At 44.4% G+C, this 26,508-nt stretch overlaps 1 protein-coding gene across 1 annotated transcript in view; it reads left to right on the top strand.

The window, feature by feature from the left end:
- The window catches only part of wu:fj29h11 (uncharacterized), a 157,395-nt gene that overhangs the window by 108,520 nt on the left and 22,367 nt on the right, over positions 1 to 26,508 (top strand). The window contains exons 31-43 of the mRNA XM_059949087.1: positions 647 to 759; positions 1,983 to 2,136; positions 3,121 to 3,369; positions 5,204 to 5,413; positions 8,842 to 9,020; positions 9,936 to 10,125; positions 11,629 to 11,771; positions 14,143 to 14,324; positions 15,816 to 16,090; positions 17,711 to 17,927; positions 22,347 to 22,518; positions 23,438 to 23,564; positions 26,237 to 26,311. Coding sequence (XP_059805070.1) covers positions 647 to 759; positions 1,983 to 2,136; positions 3,121 to 3,369; positions 5,204 to 5,413; positions 8,842 to 9,020; positions 9,936 to 10,125; positions 11,629 to 11,771; positions 14,143 to 14,324; positions 15,816 to 16,090; positions 17,711 to 17,927; positions 22,347 to 22,518; positions 23,438 to 23,564; positions 26,237 to 26,311 — 2,286 coding nt within the window. The remainder of the gene's footprint in view (positions 1 to 646; positions 760 to 1,982; positions 2,137 to 3,120; positions 3,370 to 5,203; positions 5,414 to 8,841; positions 9,021 to 9,935; positions 10,126 to 11,628; positions 11,772 to 14,142; positions 14,325 to 15,815; positions 16,091 to 17,710; positions 17,928 to 22,346; positions 22,519 to 23,437; positions 23,565 to 26,236; positions 26,312 to 26,508) is intronic.

Raw genomic sequence — 26,508 nt, forward strand, 5'->3', positions numbered from 1 at the left:
TTTGGCCCATTGAGTCTTGTCCATCATTCGATTATGGCTGATTTATTACCCTCTCAACCCTATTCTCCTCCCTCTCTGCATTACCTTCTCATCAAGAACCTATCTTAAATACACCCAATGGCTTGGCCTCCACAGCCACCTGTGGCAATGAATTCCACAGATTCACCACACTCTGGCTAAAGAAATTCTTCCTCGTCTCATACATTTGAATACCTGAGTTATAGGGAAAGAGACTTCCTTCTGTTCTGAGGCTGTGTGCAGAAACGTCCTCTCCACATGCTGAGCTTTGTTCTGATTAGATGTGACTCCTTGTCAAGAGGGTAGGGTTGGTGAATTACACAAGTATTTGCAACTCAGTTATTCAGTTCATTGGTAACAAGCCCTTCTGGCCCTGCAAGCCCGTGCCACTCAATTACACCCATCTGAACCTACTAACTGGTAGTCTTTGGAATTGTTTCTTAACTCTAGCATGTTCACAAGTGCATTGTACTTATCCAGTTCACTGGATGACTCTTGTTGAAAAGATTAAAGTGTTCAGTCATTTCAAATCAATACTTCTTTCCCTTTTAAAGTCACTTGTGATTGATGAAGAATAACCTGAGACTTGATTTTTTTTTATTCCAATTTTCATTCTGTCTTTAAACAGGTGACTTTGATATCCCATCTTCCCGTGAAGATATCGATCGTGACAGCCCGTGGAACCAATGGCTTCGTTCTGAACTGCCGCACCTGTTCCTGAAAGCCATGGAAACTTTCAACGTAATGACTGAGTTTTAATTTTGCTCTTCAAAGACAGGAATAGTTTCACTTTGGTGTTTGCTGAAATTAATATACTGGTATCAGGCACTCCAGTGAATGAATCCATCCCGAACTGCTGAAGGATGTTACAATCCATAAAGGCAACATCAGACTTGTGCAGTAACAACTCAACTCGTTCCTCTTCATCTAAACTTGCCACAAAAAGCGAACACCTTTCAGTACCAGTTTATGGAGGAGAATTAGCAGTCGACATTTCAGACTGAGGCCCTACTGGACTGGAAAGGAAGGGGGCAGAAGCCAGAATGAGAAGGTGGGAGGAGGGAGTCTGTACTGCTAAAGAACTGAAGCTGTTGGAGATAGAAAAGTGAGGCTTCTCAGTGGGTCAGGAAACATGTGGAAAAAGTACTTGTTAATATTTCAGGGCAGAACTGTTAACTTTGACAAAACTGGGGAGAAAAAAGCAAGTTGATTTAAGTTGCTGGTGATGGATAGGACAGGGGGAAGGAAATGTCTCTTGAGGTGAGACCAGGGTTGTTGTTAGGAACAGCAATCGATCAGAACTATGAAGTTGCAGAAACAAGGGTGCTTGTAAGTTCTTACCCACTTGAAAATAATTTTTACTTTAAACTTTGGTTTGTGGTTAGCCAAGTACTGTATATACTATAATCAGTTGTGGTAGATTTGCAGTAGATGTCTGACCACAGGTCCCCACAAAGGATTGCTGAGAGGATCATTGGGGTCTCTCTTCCATCTGTCAGATGTATTTATCAGGAGTGCTGTGTATGCAAGGTACAATCAAGGACCCCTCCCAATCGTCCAGCAATCTCTTTGACTCCTTGCCATCAGTCAGGAGGTACCATAGCACTAGGACAAGAACTGTCAGGATAGGAACCGGCTTCTTCTCCCAGGCCATAACCCACCACCACCCAAGTCTCATCACAGAAAAAGCACCAGTAGCGGTGTACTGTTTACTTTTTAACTTGTATTATAAATGCACTTCGTTGTTCGTTAATTTATTTGTGGTAATATTGTTTCGTGTCTTTTATATGCACTGTGTTGTGCACCTTGGTCTGGAGGAACTTTGTTTCTTTTGGTGCTATATTTGTGTACTGCTGAATGACAGTAAACTGAACTTGATTAGAAGAAAAGAACTTTCACAATGTTTGAATTATCCTTGTAGAAAACAGTGTAGGAAAAAAATGTTTATTTTATTGTCTTAACAGAGCCATCCCAATTTTGAAGGTTTGGAAGGCCTCTGCCATTTCTTGCCATTCATTCCATTACCAGATGAGATTTTGGATTTCTTCCGACCCGTTGCTGGGCAAATTATTCAGATGCTTAAAGCAAAATCCTGTTTGCCGACAGCAGAAGATAAAGGTAGGAAAGATTCTCTGTGTAAATACTTAGTTTTTTAACACCTTGGGATTCACTTCTCTTGTGCTGTACCTTTGTTTAAAATGAAAAGGAAACTCAACATGAAGCATCTGTGATTTGATGTTTTTGATTAATTTGATAAGAGATCATCAACAGCTGAGTGAGTTGGGTTAAAAGCACCACGTATTGAGGAATCCAGTTTGCAGAATAATTTGTTCGGCAGAAAGACCCTACCAGTATCAAATAACAAAATGCAATGTTATGTTCTTGGATAGTCTTTTTAACTTATGACTGATTGTGGATTTTATAAAGCTTAATAATTACATTGTCCTGGGAAAGAGACAGTCAGAATAACCGTCTAGTTAGTTTCCCATTCACCCTCTCCCCTCATCTGCCTCTCTTTGCCCCTTGTTTGTTTTTTCATTCTCTCCCCTCATCTGCCTCTCTTTGCCCCTTGTTTGTTTTTTCATTCTCTCTCTTGCTCTCTTCCCCTCTCTCTTCCCCTCTCTCTTCCCCCTCTCTTCCCCTCTCTCTTCCCCTCTCTCTTCCCCTCTCTCTTCCCCTCTCTCTTCCCCTCTCTCTTCCCCTCTCTCTTCCCCTCTCTCTTCCCCTCTCTCTTCCCCTCTCTCTTCCCCTCTCTCTTCCCCTCTCTCTTCCCCTCTCTCTTCCCCTCTCTCTTCCCCTCTCTCTTCCCCTCTCTCTTCCCCTCTCTCTTCCCCTCTCTCTTCCCCTCTCTCTTCCCCTCTCTCTTCCCCTCTCTCTTCCCCTCTCTCTTCCCCCTCTCTTCCCCCTCTCTTCCCCCCTCTCTTCCCCCCTCTTCCCCCCTCTCTTCCCCCCTCTCTTCCCCCCTCTCTTCCCCCCTCTCTTCCCCCCTCTCGTCCCCCCCTCAAAACTGCAATCACTACCTAGTTTAAGAAATTTGAAAACAGTAGCTGTAGTAGGTCTGCTGTTTGTAAATAAATCTTGTCTTAATTTTTGTTGTTGCAGATGGCAAGATTAAATACAGATTACCCTCCCAGATTGCAGTGACACATGATATATTGATACAAGAGGTGATTACCCCGGAGCTGCTGGAGAAGCACCTGAACTTGGCTTACCTAAACCCTGCTCTTCAGTCCGCTCTCACTCCTGCCCTGGTTTCGGCACTTGGCATTCACAAACTCAGCAGTGCTGATATCATTGCCGTCACCAAAGCCATTGCCAAGGAGGTTGCAGAGGCAACGTTGATATTCACTGGTACGAAGCTTGACTTTTGTTTTGAATAGATGTTTCTGACTCCAAGCACATTGGTAATAATTATCGGACACGACAGAATCAGAATCAGATTTATTGTCACTGATGTACATACACTCATTGGGCTCTATATTAGATTACACGGTCAAGAGGGGTTCAGTTGTTGAGAGCAAACATCAGAGTGGGGAAGGAATATGATCTGAGTGACTTAGTGGAATGATTGTTGATGCCGTTATGGGGTGACAGTCTAGAGTTCACAGGGAATGGTGCGAAAAGGAAAAAGCATTTCTGTGGGTGAAAACACCTTGTTAATGGGAGAGGTCAGAGGAGAATGGCCAGACTGGTACAAGCTGACAGCATCTCAAATAACCACACGTTACAACAGTGGGGTGCAGAAGAGCATCTCTGAACAACCTGTCGAGCCTCGAAGTGGATGGGCTACAGCCACGGAAGACCACACTGGATCCCACTCCAGCAGCCACTGAGCATACACGTGGCTTGATAATAAACTTACTTTGACTTTGAAATTTGCAAGGTGCAGTTGGCAAAGACAGTGAAATCATAAGACCATAAGATATAGGAGCAAAACCATTTGGCCCATCGAGTCTGCTCCGTTTCATCATGGCTGATCCAATTTTCTCTCAGCTCCAATCTCCTGCCTTCCCCCCCCCCTGTATCCCTTCATGCCCTGACCAATCAAGAATCTATCAACCTCTTCCATAAGTATACCCAATGACTTGGCCTCCATACCTGCCTGTGGCAACAAATTCCACAGATTCACCACTCTAGCTAAAGAAATTCCTCCTCATTTGTTCTAAATGGATGTCCCTCTATTCTGAGGCTGTCTCCTCTGGCCTTAGACTCCACCGCTCTAGGAAACATGTTTCCACATACACTCTGTCAAGGCATTCCACCCCCCCCCCCCACCTATTCTTCTGCATTCCAGTGAGTACAGGCCAAGAGCCATCAAAAGCTCCTCATATAATGGGCCTTTCATTCCCAGAATAATTTTAGTGAAAATTTAAACCCCCTCCAATGTCAGTACAATATTTCTGTGATAAAGGACCCAAAACTGCTCACAATACTCCAAGTGAGGCCTCACCATTGCTTCATGAAGCAGCAATATTACATCCATGCTTTTATATTCTAGTCCTCTTGAAATGAATGCTGACCTCACATTTGCCTTCCTCACCACAGACTCTACCTGAAAATTAACCTTTAGGAAATCCTACACAAAGACCCCCAAGTCCCTTTGCATCTCAGTTTTTTGTATTTTCTCTCCATTTAGAAAATCGTCAACCCTTTCATTTCTTCTACCGAAGTGCATGACCATACACTTCCCGACACTCTATTCCATCTGCCACTTCTTTGCCCTTTCTCCTAATGTCTGAGTACTTTCTCAAAGCTACCTACCCTCCACTTTGTATTGTCTGCAAACTTGGCCACAAAGCCATCAATTCCATCATTGACATATAATGTGAAAAGAATCGGTCTCAACACGGACCCCTGTGGAACCCCACTAGTCATCAGCAGCCGATCAGAAAAGTCTCCCTTTATTTCCACTCTCTGCCTCCTGTCAATCATCTATATCTACAGCTTTGTCTATGTTGGTATCTTTCCCGTAATACCATGGGCTCTTAAATAGTTCAGCAGCCTCATATGCAGCATCTTGTCAAAGGCCTTCGGTAAATCCGAGAACACAGATCCAAAGATACCGGAATATTTTAGGAGATGGGATTGAAGCAGTTCTGCAGTTCTGGTCTCTGACAGAATAAGTTATGTACAAGAGTTGAAAGAGAATTAATGACTCTGAATTGATTAAATTTTCCCAATTTAGATGAGAAGATGAAGAAAATTGCAAAGCTACTGGTCTGCATTTACCGAAGCCTTGAACAAGAGTATGGGAATGTGGATCAGTTCCTCGAGGATTTAAGATCGGTGCCACTCATTCCTCTTGCTGATGGCAGCATGGCTTCACAGAAAGATCAAGCGATATTTTTCCCCCTTTATGATAAAGAGAATGAGCAGTTTGCAAAGCCAACTTCAGGTAAGGATTACTTCTAGTTCTAAACAGAAAGCTGCCGGAGGAACTCTGGGTCAGGCAGCCTCTACAGGGACCAGCAGATAGATGGGATTGAGACCGTGCATCTGGGGAGGTGGCCAGTGTAGGCAGAAGCTGGCAGGTGATAGGCAGAACCAGGTGAGGAGGCTTGAGTGCCTCAATGACCCGGAGAGCCATGTTGGTGGGAGCCAGGGCTTTATTCTTTGGATCAGCCATGCCAAGCAGGTCGGACTGAGAAGTCTGACTGGTCTCCAGCCTCAGGGCTAACAACCCTGACTGGTCAAACAAAACTGTTACAGAAGCAGCAATGAAAAGTCCTTCTACATCTCAGTGTGACAGTATTCCCGAGTCTCCACCTGGGGCTTACGGGACCGACAATAGGGAAAACAGAGAGGAAGCAACTGACATGTTGAAGAAAGCCCTGAACATCACCAAGTCCAGGACCAGAATTGCTTTCTGGAATGTCTGAACCATTGGTCAGGGCGGAGGGCAGATGGATGTCATTGTTTCCCTGAGCATCAGCGGTATAACATGAGGAGGAGGGACATAATTGGCCGACAGAGCCGTGTAGGGGTGAGGGGAGGTTGAAATCTGGGCACATTGACTGGTAGATGGCAAGTATCGCCTTTCTCTTGCCCTTTTGGTAGTGAGGTAGCATAGCAGTTAGCCCACGCTTTGTAGTGCTAGTTATAAGATTGGATTTGGATTCTCACCACCATCTGCAACCTCCCGCGTGACTGCTCAGGGATTCCTCCCACAGTCCAACGACCGTAAGCGTTAGTGACTCATGGGCATGTTATATGGCGCCAGAAGCACGGCGACACTTACGGGCTGCCCCCAGCACATCCTCACTGCTTTGATTTCACACAAACAACACATTTCACTGTAGGTTTCGGTGTGCATGTGACAAGTCCTTAATGTTTTAACTCTGTTAAGTAGAGATGAATAAGAAAACAGGGAGCAGATAGCAGTCTTGTGGTTATTTCTGGTTACAAATTCTAATGTAAAATAGTTAACATATATTGTTCTGGGGAGCTAACACACCCCTCCCCCACTTGAGCCACTGCTCTCCACAACCTCCTCAACCTTCGTCGCCCCGTGCACTGCCAGTTTGCGCAAACCCTCCGTACCTCATACCTACACTGACACAGCCACTGCCCACTGTGTTCCCATCTGTCCGGCTGCCTCCTGGGAGGGTTGCCCTTGCCAGGGGTCACTTTGTCATCTGCTGCTGCAGCGAACATCACTTTATGTACATACAATCAATCTATGTATATAACCTAATCTGATGTATGTGCGGCCACACCCAATGGCTCCCTGTACAGTGTGGTTTGTAGGATTGATTTTATATTTGTGTTTTTTATGTACTCATTGAGATACAGTGCAGGACAGGCCCTTCCAGTTCTTCAGGCTGCAACCCCCCCATTTAACCCTAGCCTCATCATGATGACCAGTTAACCCACCACCCAGTACATCTGGACCATGGGAGGAAACCGCATCACCCAGCCAGCAGTCCTCACTATCTCTCCACATCCACAGATACAAATGGGCTTCATTTATATGAAGAGCTTCAGTCTGAATTGGCAGCTTGCCTGCAGCCTGCTGTTCCAATGGTGTTGATTGACATCAGGCCGTCGGTGTTTTTCTCCCTGCCTTCAAACGCAAAAAAAATATATTTTTTGAAAGATTAGTTTCATTTGTCACTGTGATACACGTTCAGATGGATTGGGGCAGCAGGCTTGAGAGAACAGGGGTTAAAAACCAGCTCAGCAAACACTCAATGCCAGAGGAACTCAGCAGGATAGGCAGCATCTATGGAGAGGAATAAACAGTTGACATTTCAGGCCAAGGCCCTTCATCAGGACTGGAAAAGAAGGGGGCAGAGCTAGAATAAGGTTGTGAGAAGGGGGGGGGTATACAAACTGGCAGGTGATAGGTGAGACCAGGTGAGGAGGAGCTTTAATTTTATTCAAACGGCACCCATTAGCTGGGAGCTTTTGTCTGCATTAATTAGGCATAGGCTTAAACTTGAGATGAATAGCTCAGTCAATAAAAGTTGAAAACAACCATGACTTGCGTCTGGTATTCACTAGTTGAGTTGGTATTTAAAGATACACCAGGGTAACAGGTTCTTCCAGTTCAACAAACCCGCACCATCCAATTACACCCACGTGACCAATTAGGCTACTAACCTGCCCGTCTTTGGACTGTGGGAGGAAACCAGAGCACCTGGAGGAAATCACACTCGTGTGGAGAACGTACAAACTCCTTACAGGCAATGGGGAAATTGAACCCATGTCGCTGGTGTTGTAGTCATGGAGAAGTACAGCGCAGACTGGAGCCCTTTAGCCCAGCTAGTCCATGCAGAAACTGCCTGCACCAGGACCAGACCCCTGCCATCCATGCACTTATCCAAACTTCTCTCAAACCTTGAAATCGAATTCGCATGCACCACTTGTGCTGGCAGCTCATTCCACACTCTCACAACCCTCTGAGTGAAGAAGTTTCCCCTCATGTTCCCCTTAAACTTTTCACTTTTAACTTTTAACCCATGACTTCTGGTTGTAGTCCCACCCAACCTCAGTGGACAAGGTCTCACTGCATTTGCCCTATCTATACCCCTCATAATTTTGTGTACCTCTGTCAAACCATTACGCTGCCGTACTGTCCAGATAGTTTAACATAGGTGACCCGCTCACTGGCTATCGGCCTGTTTTTAGGCAAACCTTTCCCAAAATCCAAATGGATGTCTATATGCTGACTGGTGTTCCACTCTGTGCTACAAAGCCATTTTTCAGGTGTTCTCTGAATTATCAACTTGGCATTTTAAAGCTATTTTCCATAGGTTAATGTACATTTTAGGGTGATAGGGTGGATGTGTAAGGTGCTCCTTCCCTCCATTAACCTGTAGGTCACCCTTGGGCAAGGTGTAGCACTTGCTTAGCCACCCGATCAGGGTCATGTGAAGCCATGGGAGCTGGTGATAGATGGTCGTAAGAGCAGCCAGTGCAGATCACAAGTCCTGGTTATGCAACCACTGACGACAGACAGACTATCTCTGAAGAGTATTGATACTGGCTGGGGTCACCTGTCTTGTAAAGACACTGCCCAGAAGAAGGCAATGGTAAAACCACTTTTGTAGAAATATTTGCCAAGAACAATCACAGTCATGGAAAGACCATGATCGCCCACATCAATATGACACGGCACATAACAAACAATCAAATGCACATTTAAACGTTTGAAAGATTTGGGCAGAGAGGTGGAAAAAGTTGGCGCTACCTGTAAGTTAAACAATCAAAATGAACTCTTTACCATTAATGTAGCTCCTCCTTCGTGCTTTTTGTTGATCATACTTGACGTTGTGTAATTTAACCTTGAACACTGTCCTAGCTGTAGGCTTTTCTGCACAGGTATGCGGGACCTCTATCTGGATCTAAAGACTGTTCATCCCAGTGTGCTTACCTGTCTTGACAATCTGGGTAACTCTCAAGTTCGAAAACTTCTTGAAAAAATAGATGTTCATTACCTTAAACCGGACAAAGTCATGTATGAGCACATCCTGCCCATCTTAAAGGAACAAAAATGGAAGGTAACCTTCTAAGTTTAAATCTGTCCATTAAGTCTGCTCTACTGACTTGTTAATTGCAATTATCGGTCGTGACTGTTCTTTTTCCCCCATGTTGCAGTGCTCTATCCTATTTCATTCACCCCCTGTTCCCAAGTTTGGGAATTTCATGGAGTTTTTTTTTAACTAAAATTGGTAACAACTCATCTGTCTATGCCTTCCTTCCTTCCTGAGATCATTTTTGAAAACTCCTCTGGACCCTCTCCAGGGCCAACACATCCTTCCTTGGGTATGGGGCCCCAAATTGCTCACAACTTTCCTGATGTGATCTGATCAACTCCTTATAAAGCCACAGCTGTGCATCCTTGTTTTGATATTTCAGTGTCCTAGGAATGAATGCTAATATTGCATTTCTTCAGTTCTCTTTTAAGCATGCTCACATCAATGGCCACTTCAAAGATTCAGTCTGTATGCAGTATACAACTCTGAGATTCACCTTCCCACAGACAGCCACAAAACAAGGAAAACCATGGAGCCCATTCAAAGAAAAACCTCAACCCCTGCCCCCAGCGCAAAAATAAATAAATTGTGCAAATGGCAAAAAAGAAATGAAAAAGGAGCAGAGAGCTCAGAGAATAGAAAGAGTCCAGTCGTATTGAGTTAATTCCAATCTAACACTGCGTCATTCATTATCTGAAGGCCACCCCAATCAAAATTGCCCAAAATAGCAAGAAAAAAAGGAGCAACTGAAAACCAGAAACACTTCACTTATAATAGCACTCCACATAGTTACTCCAGTAGAAATCACAGCAAGCAATTTCTAGAAAGACATCATCTTGCTTATGTATTCAGTGCCTGTGTCTACAAAAGTGTAAAGCACCATTGCAGCATTTGAGAGTGACCCTGTGCATTCTTTTCATCTCTGTCCCACATCTTCAGAGCAAGCCTCAAGGGATTGTGATCAGTTACGGTGTCTTCCTCAAGATGTACTGCCAGGAAAATGAACTCCAGCAGTTCAGACCGTACCTTCCCGTCCTCACCAACAAGGGCTTCTTCTGCCCATTGCAAGTTAACGTCAACTTTACGCGTGACTACAAGAATGCTATTGATTTACCCGTGGATCTTCCAGGTAAACAAATTGGTTATGTGGACAAATAGACTAGCGTTTACTCTGCAATGTGGTAAATGCTAACTTCATTCTGTGTCCAGGGGTCCAAGGACGGGGGGCCTGGTGGTGGCCTGTCCTGGGGATGGAGGTATTTTTGTGTGGGGGTGGGGAGAGTGGGAAAGGACAACACACACAAAATACTGGAGGAACTCAACAAGTCAGGCAGCGTCTATGGAGGGGAATATGGAGACTCTTAATCGGGACTGGAAAGGAAGGAGACAGAAGGTGGGGGAGGGGAAGGAGGGGGATAGGTGGGTGGGCAAGTGGTTTCAGTCCTGATGAAGGGTCTCAGCAAGTCAGGCAGCATCTATGGAGGAGAATAAATAGTCGACGTTTCAAGCCGAGTTCCTCCAGCATTTTGTGCGTTTTGCTCTGGATTTGCAGCATCTGCAGAATCTCATTGTGTTTAGAGTTGGAAAGAGGCTTGCTTTGCTGCTGTTGCTTGTGTTTTTCTGCTGAACACCGTGGGCCTGCTACGTTGGCACCAGAATGTGTGGTGACCAGAAATGTGGGATGTCCCCAGCATGTCCTTGGATCGTGTTGGTTGTCAGAGCAAACGACACATTTCACTGAACTTGTGATAAATCTGAACGGTTAGTGCAGCCAGCTAACATGAAGCACTGTGAATGAGAGGTCACACTGTACATGCTCTGTACTGCGTTATGACCTATTTTTATTCATTTAGAGATACAGCACGGTAACCAGCTTTTCTGGCCCAATGAGCCCATACCATTCCTGTTCCACCCATGTGACAAGTCAACCTACTAACCTGTACGTGGGAGGAAACCGGAGCACCCGTAGGAAATCCATGCTTTCGTGGTGAAAACGTACAAACTCCTGACAGGCAGCAGTGGGACTTGAACCCCGGGTCGCAGGCACTGTAATAGCATTTTGCTAACCGTGCACCCCAGGATGTTTACGGGGGAGTGGAGGGGGTGGGAGTGACAGGTCGGTAACGTAGTGTCAGTCTGATCAGTAACATCTGAGTAGTGGGACACTCCTGTCCAGTCTGCATGGAAAAGCACTTGATGCCTCCTTATGATCGGTGACCTGACTCTGTGAAGGATTTGCTGGTGCAGTAGGGCTGTCGTGGTAGAGTGGCAGTTGATGCACTGCTGCTACAACACCAGTAACCCACATTCACTTCCTGCCACTGCCCGTAAGGACTTTATATATTCTCCCCATGATCACGTGGGTTTCTTCCGGATGCTCCAGTCTCCTCCCACGTTCCAAAGTCGCGCAGCGTTGGTCACATGGGTGTGATTGGGTGGCACGGGCTCGTTGGGATATGCTGTGTCTCTAAGTACCACCTAACATTCTGGGTACAGTGGAAATCCAGTTCGCCATTTTATGATGAACATTTGTGTTGAGGCTAGCTGCTGAGTTATCAAGTGTTTGAAAACTGTCCGTGCTTTTTGCATCACCTCTCCATGCTAAACTGCATTGCTATCGTTTGATAACCAGGTGTGGACTGGGTGCTGTTAGACTCCTGTTACCTCAGGACAGACAACGATTCCGAAGGATGGAGGCTGTTTTTCAGTTCACTTGGCGTGCAGGACTCTTTTATCTTTCAAAAGAAAAGATGTACCTTCACAAAACAACAACTGGTTAGTTAAACGGGTCTTTTGGCTTGGTTTAATTAGTGTGAAGATAGTGAATTTATAGGATGTTATATACCTATTGCAGGACAATGCAGTAGGATACTCTGGACCTGTACTTGCTGGAATTTAGAAATATGAGAGGAGATCTCATTGAAACCTATTGAATATTGAAAGGTCTGGATAGAGTGGATGTGGAGAATGTTTCCAATAATGGGAGAGTCTAGCACCAGAGGGCACAGCCTCAGAATACAAGGAGATGAGGAATTTCTTTAGCCAGTGGGTGGTGGACCTATGGAATTCAATGCCACAGTCGGCTGTGGAAACCTAGTCATTGGATGTATTTAAAGCAGAGGCTGATGGTTTTTGGTTAATCAGGGCGTGAAACGTTACGGGCTGTGTTGGTTCTTAATACAGATCACGCATATCACTGTATATTTTAATGTACATGTGATAAATCAATTAATCTACATCTGAATCAACAGTCAAGAGTTTGTCATTGATCAGATAGTTAACAGAAACGGCCAGGTAACCGTGAGGCTAGAGGAGCGGCTGGGTGTCTGAGTGACACTCATCACCTGCAGAGCACAAGTTAGGAGTGTGACAGAAAAGCTCTCCACTTCTCTGAATGAGTACAACAACACCACCCAGGACTAAGTAACCTGCCTCCCTGAACCACTTAAACATCGATTCCCTCCTCTGCTGTGGGTAGTGATTATTTAACTGCACTAATTATTTAATTTATCTATTTAACATTCTACTTTTTGAAAACAGTGCCTATAACAGTGCCTATAAAAAGTATTTGCCCCTGCCCCCCCCCCCCAGAAGTTTTCATGTTTTATTGTTTACACCATGGATCAGTGCAAAGCTGATGGAGACAGACTTGTCCTCACAGACTCAAGGCTATATTTGATAGAGACAGACCTGTCCTCACAGACACGAGGTTATATTTGATGGAGACAGACCTGTCCTCACTGACACAAGGTTATATTTGATGGAGACAGACCTGTCCTCACAGACACGAGGTTGTATTTGATGGAGACAGACCTGTCCTCACTGACACAAGGTTATATTTGATAGAGACAGACCTGTCCTCACAGACACGAGGTTATATTTGATGGAGACAGACCTGTCCTCACTGACACAAGGTTATATTTGATGGAGGCAGACCTGTCCTCACAGACTCAAGGTTATATTTGATGGGGACAGACCTGTCCTCACAGACTCAAGGCTATATTTGATGGAGACAGACCTGTCCTCAGACACAAGGTTATATTTGATAGAGACAGACCTGTCCTCACAGACATAAGGTTATGTTTGATGGAGACAGACCTGTCCTCACAGACACAAGGTTATATTTGATGGAGACAGACCTGTCCTCACAGACACAAGGTTATATTTGATAGAGACAGACCTGTCCTCACAGACACAAGGTTATATTTGATGGAGACAGACCTGTCCTCACAGACACAAGGTTATATTTGATGGAGACAGACCTGTCCTCACAGACACAAGGTTATATTTGATAGAGACAGACCTGTCCTCACAGACACAAGGTTATATTTGATGGAGACAGACCTGTCCTCACAGACACAAGGTTATATTTGATAGAGACAGACCTGTCCTCACAGACACAAGGTTATATTTGATTGAGGCAGACCTGTCCTCACAGACTCAAGGCTATATTTAATAGAGACAGACCTGTCCTCAGACACAAGGTTATATTTGATCGAGACAAAACAAACAAATTTGTTTTCACCTTGACATGAAAGAGTTTTTTCTGTTGATCAGTGTCAAAAAAGCCAAATTAAATCCACTGTTGTAAAATGATAAAACATGAAAAACTTGGGGGGGGGGGGAATACATTTTTATAGGCACTATGTGCATGTATATACATACACACTTACTGTAATTCACGTCTAATATTATTACGTAATGCTGCCGCAAAGATAACATATGCCAATGATGTTAAACCTGATGCTGATTCTGTTCGAGTGATAAGAGCCATAGATCAAGTGGACAGCCGGAGACTTTTCCGCAGGTTGAGAATTGCTCATACCAAAGGGCATAATTTCAAAGTGATTGGAGGGGGAGTATAGGGGGATTTCAGAGGTAAGTTTTTTTACACAGAGGATGGGTGTGGTAGTAGAGGAAGATACATTTTAGAGATATTCAAGAAACTCTTAGATAGGCACATAGCTGAAGAGGAAGGAAAAATAGAGGGCGCTGCTTATAGGGAAGTGTTAGATTGATCTTGGAGTAGGTTAAGTGGTTGGAACAATATTGTGGGCTGAAGGGCCTGTACTGTGTTGTGATGTTGCTAATACTTTGTTTTATTCTCAAACATAAATGTGAAGGAAATTATTTTTTTTATCTTCAGGCCTCTGGGCCCTGGGCACCGGTCTATGAATGTTGGCCCAGTACGGTGGATGATGTGTATGTTGTGGACGATTATGTCTGTGAGGAGCTTCACAGGCTCTTAACAGTGGATTTGTCAGAAAATTTAAAATGGAGACAGAGAGTAAACCTACTCGGACTCCTTGACAGAAACTGGGATGCCGGGTAAGTTAATTGCATGTAATCACTGCCAGGGGTGGTGGTCGAGGCAGTTACATTAGGGGCATTTACCTTGGGGGAGAGGAGAGGCAGATAGATTGGGTACATTTACTAGAGTTGGTGGGGGCAGTTACATTAGAGGCATTTACCTTGGAGGGGGGGAGGCAGATACATTGGGTACATTTACCAGGGTTGGTGGGGGCAGTTACATTAGGGGCATTTACCAGGGTTGGGGGAAGAGACAGATACATTAACCATATGACAATTACAGCACTGTAACAGGCCATCTCAGCCCTTCTAGTCTGTGCCGAACGCTTAAGCTCTCCTAGTCCCACTGACCTGCACTCAACCCATAACCCTCCATTCCATTACAGTCCATATACCAATCCAGTTTTTTTTAAATGACAATATCGAACCTGCCTCTACCACTTCTACTGGGAGCTCATTCCACACAGCTACCATTCTCTGAGTTTGTTGGAATCTCCCCTACTCTCAATGGAAAAAGCCTATCCACGTCAGCTCTATCTATCCCCCTCAATTAGGGGCATTTACCAGGGGTGGTGGGGGCAGATACATTGGGGACATTTACCCGGGGGGGGGGGGGAGGAAGAGCGGCAGATACATTGGGGACATTTACCGGGGGGAGGGGGGGGAAGGAAGGGCAGCAGATACATTGGGGATATTTACCGGAGGGGGGGGTGAAGAGCGGCGGATACACTGGGGACATTTACCGGGGTGGGGGGGGGAGGAGGAGCGGCAGATATATTGGGGACATTTACCGGGGTGGGAGGGAGGAGGAGCGGCAGATACATTGGGGACATTTAAGAGTCTTAGACATCATGTGCACTGATATTCTGACAATATAACTAATTCTAATGGTTAAGAGAGTCGACAAGAGACACTGGTGGGCAGTACTTGGTGTGTTTAAAAGCAGTTTACTTTTCAGTTAAGGAACAAGTTTTTTTTGGAAGATAGGGGAATGAGGGGAGATTGGATAGATGTGGGCAATACTATGGGGGCCATCGATAAGGTAAACACAAGCAGGTTTTTTTGCACTGAGTTTGGGTGAAACGACAAGTAGAAGTTAAGGGTTAAAGGTGAAAGTGGAAATATTTAAGGGGAACCTGAGGGAGATCATCTTCACTCAGGGGGGTGAGAGTGTGGAATGAGATGTCAGCAGGAGTGATGGATGCAGCTTTCATTTCAACATTTATGACAGATTTGGGTAACTACATGGATGAGAGGTGATGGAGGGCTGTGTGTGATCCAGGTGCAGATTGATGGGTTCTAGGCAGAATAATATTTCAGCATGGACTAGATGGGCTGAAGGGCCAGTTTCTATTCTGCCGTGCTCTTTGCCCTTATCTAGAGATCTCAAGGAGGTAGCGTTTTAAAAAGATAGTTTAATTAAGTAAAAGATGAAGAAAGTATTGGTTGGGGGAATGCGTGCCTAAATCGAATGATGAAACATTTTTAATGTTTAAATCTTCCTTGCAGGTCTAGGTTATCTCAGTACCGTTCAGCTAGAGTCTTTAATAGCCAGGACAAAGTGCTGAGAAATGATTTAGATTCTTCATTTGCAATTTACCTGAAAACGTTACCATGGTTACCCTCCAAAAGTCCTACCGTGGGCAGCTCTGAATTCTGCAATGCCTACCTGCGCCCTATTGAGGTATTCCTGAGCTCTCAGAGTTTACTGGAGCTCTTGGCTAACAGCGTGAGCTACGTATACTGCGATCTACTTGAGCAGAGTACCTTTGCCACTTTCATCGGTAAGTACCACGGTAAAACAGTTTGTCGGTGGCTTGGCATCCTTCCAAAGGGGTTGTGGTCAGGTTCTTCTGATTCATTAGTGAGTGACTAACCTATATGCAGACTAAATGCTACTGTTTGTCATTCCTATCTTACAGCAGTTTAAAATAATGATTCATTTCACTGGGAACTGAGTAAAACACGAATGGTGGTGTATGCCTGGAATGTGCTGCCAGAGGCAAATACATTAGAGGCTTTTCAGAGTTGTTTGGAAAGGCACGTGTATGCAGGGAAGATGGAGGGATATGGACGTGGTGTAGCTAGGAGGGATTAGTGTTTGGGAGTTTTTAGTTGGCTTTTTACTGAACACACGGGTTTGCTGTCACTTCACAACAACGTGTGGGTTAGGGTTGGTAGTAGACATCTTACGTTAATGCTGGTAGCATGGTAAAACTTGCAGTCTGCACCCAGCACATCATCCAGCTGTTGGTTGCTACTCATCACCACATGTTACAATTTACTTGTGACAAAGTAAAGCTAATCGTTAGAAAACCTGGAGGCCTAAGTTCAAATCACACCAGGGCAGCCAAGGAATTCAAAGTTAGTTAATTTGATAAGTAAACCTGGAATCAAAATTTAAACTGGGTTCAGTTCCTGCCGCTGTCTGTAAGGAAGCACAATTCTTAGTCTGAAGATTGTGCTGGGGGCAGCCCACAAGTGTCGCCACCCTCCCAGTGCCAGCAAAGCATGCCCACAACTTGCTGTACTGTATGTCTTTGGAGTGTGGGAGGAAACCTGAGCACCCGGAGGAAACCCATGCGCTCATGGGGATAACGTACAAGCTCCTTACAGACTGGTGTGGGAATTGATCCTGCTCTCTGATCAGTGATTGCTAACACTGTGAAACTTTTCACCCTCTGTTCAGATACCTGTGTAGAATAAAGGAGTAAATTTATATCTAACTTTAAATCTATCTTTAACAATGCAGTGTGTCTTCAGTACCACACTGCAGTAACAGTGTAGATAATTTGCTGTAATTGGACTTGAATCCATGACCTTCTGCCACAGAGGAGTCCTCTGTCAATTGATGTGGACAGTGGGGTGGAGATATGCTTCTACCAAAGGAGGTGTAAGGCACTCCTTCCGTCCGCTAGCCAGCAGGTCACCCTTGGGCAAGGTGTAGCACCTTTTTCGCTCCCCGTGATCAGGGTCACGTGAAGCCATGGGAGCAGGAGATGGATGGTCATATGAGCAGCTGGTTCATATCACAAGTCCTGGTTATGCAACCACTGATGCCAGGTAGACAATCTCTGATAATGGCTAGGGTCACCCATCTTGTAAAGACACTGTGCCCAGAAGACAGCAATGGCAAACCATTTCTGTAGAAAAATTTGCCAAGAACAATCATTGTCAAAGACAATGATCGCCCACGTCATACAAAATGGCACATGATGATGTCACTTGGTAGAGATCCCATTACTGATAAGTGTCACAGAACTGGACAACAAATCCATTAAAATGTTTTCCTCATTTATAAATGTAAATGGAGCAGATTTAAGATTTATTTATGTTTTAGAATTCTGTACTGACCTAAAATTATGTTGTCTTTCCTTTGGATCACGAACAATAATATTTTTTAGGTATTAAAACCTCCATAACTGTGGAGATGATGTTGAACCACTTTAAGTTGTGGTGTGTGAAAAGTCCTCCAAGTGAATCTGGTGAACTGGTGGGTGCAGAATTCCGCACAACAGCGGACCATATCTACAGGGTGTATGCCTACTTGGGAAGAAACTGCAGTCATAATCAGCTGAAAGAGATGTTTGAACGCTACCCAGCTGTGTTTGTGCCAAACAGGTATCTACACCCCCTCCTGTTTACCACAAGGCTTGTTAAAACCCCTGAGGTCTGGAGGGTATGTTTAGAATGCTGTTAGAAGCTTTTAAGACAATAAGACTATTAGATATAGAAACAGAATTAGGCCATTTGGCCCATTGAGTCAACTCCACCATTTCATCATGGCTGATCCAGTTTTCCCCTCAGTCCCAATCTCCTGCTTACTTCCCATATCATTTCATGCTCTGACTAATCAAGAATCTGTCAACCTCTGCCTTAAATATACATAAAGATTTGAGCTCCACAGATCCACTATTCTCTGGCTACATCTCCGTTCTAAAAGGTCGCCCCTCTATTCTGAGGCTGTGTCCTCTGGTCTTAGATTCTTCCACCATAGGAAACACATCCACTCAGTCAAGACCTTTCAGCATTCAGTAGGTTTCAATGAGGTCACCCTTCATTCTTCTGAATTCTAGTGAATACAAACCCTAAATCATCAAAAGCTACTTATATGACAAGCCAGTCAATCCTGGAATCATTTCTGTGAACATTCTTTGAACCTTGTCCAGTTTCAGCACATCCTTTCTAAGATAAGAGGCCCAAACCTGATCATAATACTCCAAGTGAGGCCTCACCAGTGCTTTATGAAGTTTCGACATTACATCCTTGTTTTTATATTCTAGACCTCTTGTAATGAATACTAACATTGCATTTGCCTTCCTCACCTCAGATTCAACCTGCAAATTAACCTTTAGGAAATCCTGCACAAGGACTCTCAAGTCCCTTTGCACCTCAATGCTTTGTATTTTCTCTCCATTTAGAAAATAGCCAACTGTTTCACTTATTCATACACTCCCTGACATTGTATTCCATCTGCCACTTCATTGCCTATTCTCCTAATCTACCCGTCCTTCTGTAGCCTCGTTACTTCCTCAAAACTATCTGCCTCTCCACCTGTCTTCATATAGTGTGCAAACTTTGCAACGAAGCCATCAATTCCATCATCCAAATCATTGACATACAATGTAAAAAGAATTGGTCACAACATAGACCACTACGGAACACACTAGTCACTGGCAGCCAATCAGAAAAGGCTCCCTTTAGTCTCATTCTTTGCCTCCTGCCAATCTGCCACTGCTCTGTTCATGCTAGAATCCTTACTCTAATACCATGGGGTCATAGCTGGTTAAGCAGCCTCACGTGTGGTTCCTTATCGAAGGCCTTCTGAAAATCCAAATGCACAACATCAACCGATTCTCTTTTGTCTATCCTGCTTGTTGTTACTTCAAAGAATTCCAACAGATTTGTCAGGCAAGATTTCCCTTGAGGAAACCATGCTGACTACGGCCTATTTTATCATGTGCCTCCATGTACACAGATCTCATCCTTGATAATCAACACCAACATCTTCCCAACCACTGAGGCCAGACTAACTGGCCTATAGTTTCCTTTCTTCTGCCTCGCTGCCTTCTTGAAGAGTGGAGTGACGTTTACAATTTGTCAGTCTTCCGGAACCATTCTGGAATCTAGTGATTCTTGAAAGATCATTACTGATGCCTCCACGATCCCTTCAGCCTCCTCTTCCAAGTCACTTACCTACCGTCAGACATTTCAATTTCCTAAGAAACCTGTCTAGTTATGGTAACTTCACACACTTCATGACCCCTGACACCTAGAACTTCCACCATACTGTTAGTGTCTTCCACAGTGAAAATTGATGCAAAACACTAATTCAATTCATCCGCTATTTCATTGTCCCCCCGTTACTACCTCTCCAGCGTCATTTTCCAGTGGTCCAATATCCACTCTTACCTCTCTTTTACGCTATGTATCTGAAGAAACTTTTGTTATCCTCTTTAATGTTATTGGCTAGCTTACTTCCATATTTCACCTTTATCTTCTTAATGACCTTGTTGGTTGCCTTCTGTTGGTTTTTAAAATGTTTCCTATCTCCAATTTCCCACTAATCTTTGCTCTATTATAAGCCCTCCCTTTGGCTTTTATGTTGGTTTTGATTCCTCTTGTTAGCGATGGTTGTGTCATCTTTTCTTTAGAATACTTCTTCCTCTTTGGGAAGTTTATATACTGTGCCTTCTGAATTGCTTCCAGAAATTCCAGCCATTGCTTCTCTGCCATCATCCCTGCCGGTGTTCTTTTCCAATGAATTTACTAAGAACTCGTACCTGAATAAAATATTTCATTCTAATATAATGAGAAAAAGTCCAGATGAAAAATACCAGCAGTGCTAAGTTAATTACAGGATGGACATGACACAGACTGTATAGTTGCCCCCAGTGACACAAGTGAGAATGATAGTGATGAAACTATAAGATTGACAGTTAGCTTGCTCCAGTAGGCACAGAAGAGATGTCAGGGGTAAGTTTTTTACACAGAGAGTGGTGAGTGCATGGAATGGGCTGCCAGCGACGGTGGTGGAGGTGGATACGATAGGGTTTTTTAAGAGACTCCTGGATAGGTACATAGAGTTTAGAAAAACAAAAGGATATGGGTAACCCTAGGTAATTTCTAAAGTAAGTACATGCTCAGCACAGCATTGTGGGCTGAAGGGCCTGTGTTATGCTGTAGGTTTTCTAAGTTTCTATAAATTCTGGCCAACTCCTCTCTCATGCCTCTGTAACTCCCTTTATTGCACTGTAATACTGATACCTCTGATTTTAGCTTCTCCTTCTCAAATTTCAGGGTTTGTTTGATCATATTATGATCACTTGCCCCTAAGGGTTCTTTTACCATAAGCTCTCTAATCAATTCTGGTTCATTCAGAACACCCAATCCAGAATAGCTGATCCTCTAGTGGGCTCAACACAAGTTGATCTAAGAAGTCATAGGCACTCTAGAAATTCCCCCTCCTGATTTTCCCAAACTACCGCATATTGAAATCCCCCATGACTATTGTAACATTGCACTTTTGGTATGCATTTTCTATCTGCCACATCCTTACTACTGCTTGGTGTCTGTGTACAACTCCCAACAGGGTCCTTTTACCCTTGCAGTTCCTTAGCTCTATCCACAATGATTCAACACCTTCTGACCCTTTGTCACCTCTCTCTAATGATTTGATTTCATTTTTTACCAACAGAGCAACACTGCCCCATCTGCCTTCCTGCCTGTCCTTTTGATACAGTGTATATTCTTGGACATTAAGCTCCCAGCTATAATCTTTCAGGCATGATGCAGTGACGCCTGCAACATTATGCATGCCAATCTACAACTTCGCTGCAAGTTCATCCACCTTATTCCGTAGTCCTGTATTCACCCTTTTCAATTTTGTCGCACCATGCTCAATCGTCTGATTCCTGACTTTGTCTGAGGTCTTACCAACATCTGCCTCCACAACCTCTCTACTAACTGTTCTGGCACTCTGGTTCCCATCCCCCCACAACTGTAGTTTAAACCCCACCGTGCAGCATTAACAAACCTTCCCGTTTGGATATTCGTCTCCCTCCAGTTCAGGTGCAAACCAACCCTTCTGTACAGGTCCCACCTTCCCTGAAGAGAGCCCAATGATCCAAAAATATTATGCCCTCCCTCCTACACCAACTCCTTAGCCACATACTAAACTCTAATCTTCCTCTTCTGGCCTCACTAGCTCATGGCAGCAATCCTGAGATCACAACCCTGGAGGTCCTGCCCTTTAACTTGGCACCTAACTCCCCATGCAGAGCCTCAACACTCATCCTACCCATGTCATTGGTACCTACATGGACCACGACCTCCGGTTGTTCACCTTCCCACTTAATGCTGAGGACTCGATCTAAGATATCCCAAACCCTGGCACCTGAGAGGCAGTATACAATCTGGGAATCTTGTTCTCACCCACAGAACCTCCTGTCCATTCCCCTATCACCACGCCTCTTCTCCCTTCCCTCCTGAGTCACAGAGGCAGACTCAGTTGCAGAGAACCTATTCTAACCTACTCTAAGATCTATCTAACCCTTCCCTCCTAACATAGCCCTCCGTTCCTCTCTCATCCACGTGCCTATCTAACAGTTTCTTCAATGTCCCCCAATGGTTGCCTCTACCAACACCCCTGTACCCACCACGCTCTGGGTAAAATTAAAAGTCTACCTCTGATATCCTCTCCTATAACTTTCCTCCAATTACCTTAAAATTAAGCCCTCTCATATTAGCCATTTCCATCCTGGGAAAAAGTCTCTGTCTGTCCAGTCCATCAGTACCTCTTATCATCTTGTTTCTCTTTCGCTGCAAGGAGAAAAGCCCTAGCTCACTCTACTGGTCCCGGAAAGGCGTGCTCTCTAATCCTCGTAAATCTCCTCAGCACCCTCTCTAAAGCTTCCACATCCTTCCTATAAATGAAGTGACCAGAACTGAACACAATAGTCCCAAGTGTGGTCCTTAGTGAAGGATTTATGTGCCTGTGTAAAATTGTGGTGTCATTTAAAATTTGACTCTGTTTTGAAGCAGTGAAAGTGGAAAATTCTACCACCTGAAAGAGGTATGTTGGAATGATCCAACTAAAATGTTCCTGCGCTACGAAGGCAAAATCCGCGAAGCAGGAGAGTCATTCCAGGAACCACGTCTACTTGCTCCATTTTACGGTCAGAGGGAAGACCTGAAGGACCTGTTTCAAAAGGTATTCTTTGCACCAGATATCTGTTTGTGGCCACCTCTGCCCCTACTGCAAATTCAATGGCCTAGAAAGTTTGGGGGCCCTCTTTACGGGGAGCGATCCTTGCTTCTGAATGGTGGGACGGTAACGAGGCGATTAGCGCATCATGTTACAGCACCAGCTGTAAGATCGGGGTTTGATTCTTGCCGCTGTCTGTAAGGAGATTGTATGTTCTCCTTGTGACTGTGTGGGTTTCCTCCGGGTGCTCTGGTTACCCCTCGCCCCCCACATTCCATAGACGGACAGGTTGGTAGGTTAAATGGTCATCTAATTAGGCAGCGAGGGCCAAAGAAGCCTGTTACCATGCTGGATATCTAAAAACAACCGCATGGGTGGTTCATGCTCCGGGAAGTTTCCAGCAAAATGCCAAGTCTCTTAAATGGCTGCAATCTTGGTGATCTTTGCCTTGTCGTTTGGGTGTGAGGCTGAGTGAAACAGTGAGGAAGAGGACACTGATGGTTCTAGCTGAACCAGAATCGGACTTCCTGGTGTATATCTAGTTCACTCCCCGCCACTGCCTATGACGAGTTTGTACGTTCTCCCTGTGACCATGTGGGTTTCCTCTGGGCGTTCTGCATTCCTGCCACAGCCCAAAGGCGGACAGGTTAGGGATAGTGAGGTGTGGGCCTGCACAAGGGAGCTCGATATCTTGCAAACTGTGGCACGTCAGGAAGTATCATACCCCATCAGTGCTGCATGAAATGTCATTGTCAGCTTTAGCACTTAACTGAGTATTGAACCAACCATATTCTAATTTGGAGGAAGACGATTTTCTGTGTCAATGACTTCTGTAACTTTTGCCTCTGGAAATATCCTGAATATTCTGTTCTCATGTTTCCTGTCAGTGTCTGTATTCATTGTGATTAATTTGCTTCAATTATAGAGTCTGAATGTAGAGAAAGTACCATCTATGCGACACTATGTAGATCTGCTCGTATTGATATGTGGTACGATGTCTTTGCCTGAAAATACTGTCCTGCAGGATGTGTCTGTGATTTATGCAATTCTAGGTAAGTGATTTTGCAAAATCTAAAGTTTGTTTTACTTTTCTCCCCATTAGAGAAAAACTGACAGACTTAAGTTAGTTGATTTTCTCTTCTGACCTACCACTTTGAGTTAGATATTGTAACAAATTTAACCTTTGTCATCCTGAGTATCTCCCCATAATTCAGGCTTGTCGGCACTAAATATTGCATTGCAGAGGTTACGCCCTGGAAAACATCAGCTGGGCTTTAGCGAAATACTTCAATTGGAATAAGTGTATTTTTGTCACATACCGAGACACAATGAAGAGCTTATTGTACAAGAAGCCTGTCCGAGAGTCTGTTAGCAGTGGCCCTTGAGCCTGGGGGTACAGCTTTCACTCCTTAAATGGTTAACTCTCAGCTGAAAGAAAATGTTAAGGTAGTTCAAAAGTTCTTTGCTTAAAAGGAAATTACAGGCTGCAGATTTCAGTGAGAGTAATTCAGAAGATGTATATTTAGAAGTTTGGATCAAGAAAGCTCACCAAAGCCTCTGTTCTCTGCGGAGACTTAAGAGAGCTGGGCTACGCTCTTCTATACTTGCATCCTTCTACAGATCTGCAGTAGAGAGCATTCTAACATGCTGCCTCACTGCATGGTATGGAAACCACACTGCAGCTGACAGGCAGGCTTCAGAATGGGTAGTCAAAAATGCCCAACACATCACTGACACCAGACTACCCACCACCAAGGGCATCTATCCAGAAAGATGCCAGAAAAAGGCCAGTAACATCATGAAGAATCCCACCCACCCTGCTCATGGACAGTTTGTCCCACTCTCATCAGGGAGGAGGCTATGTAGTATCTATGCCAGGACCAACAGACTCAGTGCTCGGGGAAAGTAACTGTTTCTAAGACTGATCAATGCCCCCCACACACACCAGCACTACTTTATCATTTCCTGTCAGAACCACCTTACATACAGACACTCCTGTGCCTAGCACCACTTTATGGATTTACGATCAATGTATGTATCCAAGTTATCTTAAGTTTTTATTATCATGTTCTTTATCTTATTATGCTTGTTTTTGTACTCTGTTGGTTCTGATGTAAGAATTATAAGATCATAAGACTTAGGAGCGGAATTAGGCCATTCAGCCCATCGGGTTTGCTCCACCATTCAATCATGGCTCAATCTTTTTCTCCCTCCTCAGCCTTCTCCCCTTAACCTTTGATGCTGGGGCCAGTCAAGAACCTAGCAATCTCCGGCTTAAATACACCCAAATGACCTGGACTCCACAGCTGCTTGTGGTAACAAATTCCATAAATTCACCACCCTGTGGCTAAAGAAATTCAGAATCAGGTTTATTATCACCGGCATGTGACGTGAAAGCTCTCTACATCTCTGTTTTAGATGGATGTCCCTCTCTCCTGAGGCTGTGCCCTCTTGTCCTAGACTCCCCCACCATGGGAAACATCCTTTCCACATCTACTCTGTCTAGGCCTTTCAACTTTTGAAAGGTTTCAATGAGATTCCCCCTCATTCTTAATTCCTGCAAGTACAGACCCAGAGTCATCAAACATTTCTCGTACGATAACCCTTTCATTCCCAGAATCATCCTTGTGAACCTCCTCTGAATCCTCTCCCATGCCAGCATCTCTTTTCTATAATTTTGTTTTCCTTTACACTTGAAATGACTTTAAACAATTTTAAATCTTGATTATTTTACTAGGTCGGGCAACTCTTAGCATAGCTGTCAGCTTACCACTATTACAGCACCAGACACCCAGGTTCAATTCCTGTCACTGGGAATTGTACATACTCTCCCCATGACTGGGTGAGTTGCATCCCACGTTCCAATGATGTATGGGTTAGGGTTAGTAAATTGTGGGCGTTCAGTGTTGGCACCAGACCCGTGGAGCCCAGCACATTTCTTACTGTTTTGATTTGATGCCTTTTCACTGAATGAGGCCCTCTGTCGGTTGGGGTCGAGTGTGGATGTTGCATCCCAGCTCTCTACATAATACACAAGCAGGCTCCCCCCTCTCCATGCAGCTGGTGAATCCAAAGGCCTGGGAGAGACTGATACAGTTTGGCATCAGTTATGTCGAAGGAGTTGCCAGTCAGCGCAGGACTGCCTTAGGGACTCCAGCTCTGGATTTTCCCTGGGGATTTACTGCTGAAGTCTTCCCCATGAGATAAGGCAGTGGAGGTTTGAGATTAGAGTTTTACTTCTCCTAGGTGAGCTTCCAACCATGGCTGACAAGCCCCACCTGTCCGAAGCGACTTGTTTTAAGGTGCCAGTAACCCACCTTTGCCCCTCTGTAGAAACGGTTTTGCTGGGCTTAATAGCTAAGCCACACATGAGGCCAGGAGTTGGATTTAGTTGTCAGAGGCTACTGGAGATGCACGCCATCGGGAGCATTTAATTGGTAGTGGAGATCATCCGCACTTCCTCCCCCCTCTGGCTGTAACAACCTTAAGGAACCACATTTCCCCACTGCATCTTTTGATATACATATGACAAATAAAGCTAATAATTTTTTTAAATTTCATTTTTATTCAATATTAAACTGGCCTAGGCATCATGTAATTTACATAAAGATTACCTCGGTTACGTAGGGGTTCTTTTGTCTCCCCAAATAAGAAGCTATTCTCTTGTGCGTGAGCAGCCCAACTGACCATTTCATTGTCATTTCTGTCCATTGTCTGCCTACAGCTGAGAAGTGCTGCAAGTATAACGACTATGGTGACTCAGTCGAACTTATACCACGCTACTGCCAGACACTCAAAGGCAAGTATTGCATCTTGATGTGTTTGTGAAGTGGATCATTCTACAGGGAGGAAAGAATATATGTAGTAGAACATTACAGCAACGTACAGTGTAGTCCCTTCAGACCACAATGTTGTACTAGCCCTTTAACCTACTCTTAAGGTCAATCTACTCTCACGTAGGCCTCCATTTGTCTATTATCGTTGTGACTATCCAAG

Source organism: Hypanus sabinus, chromosome 23 (assembly GCF_030144855.1).
Source record: "Hypanus sabinus isolate sHypSab1 chromosome 23, sHypSab1.hap1, whole genome shotgun sequence".
Classification (NCBI taxonomy): Eukaryota; Metazoa; Chordata; class Chondrichthyes; order Myliobatiformes; family Dasyatidae; genus Hypanus; species Hypanus sabinus.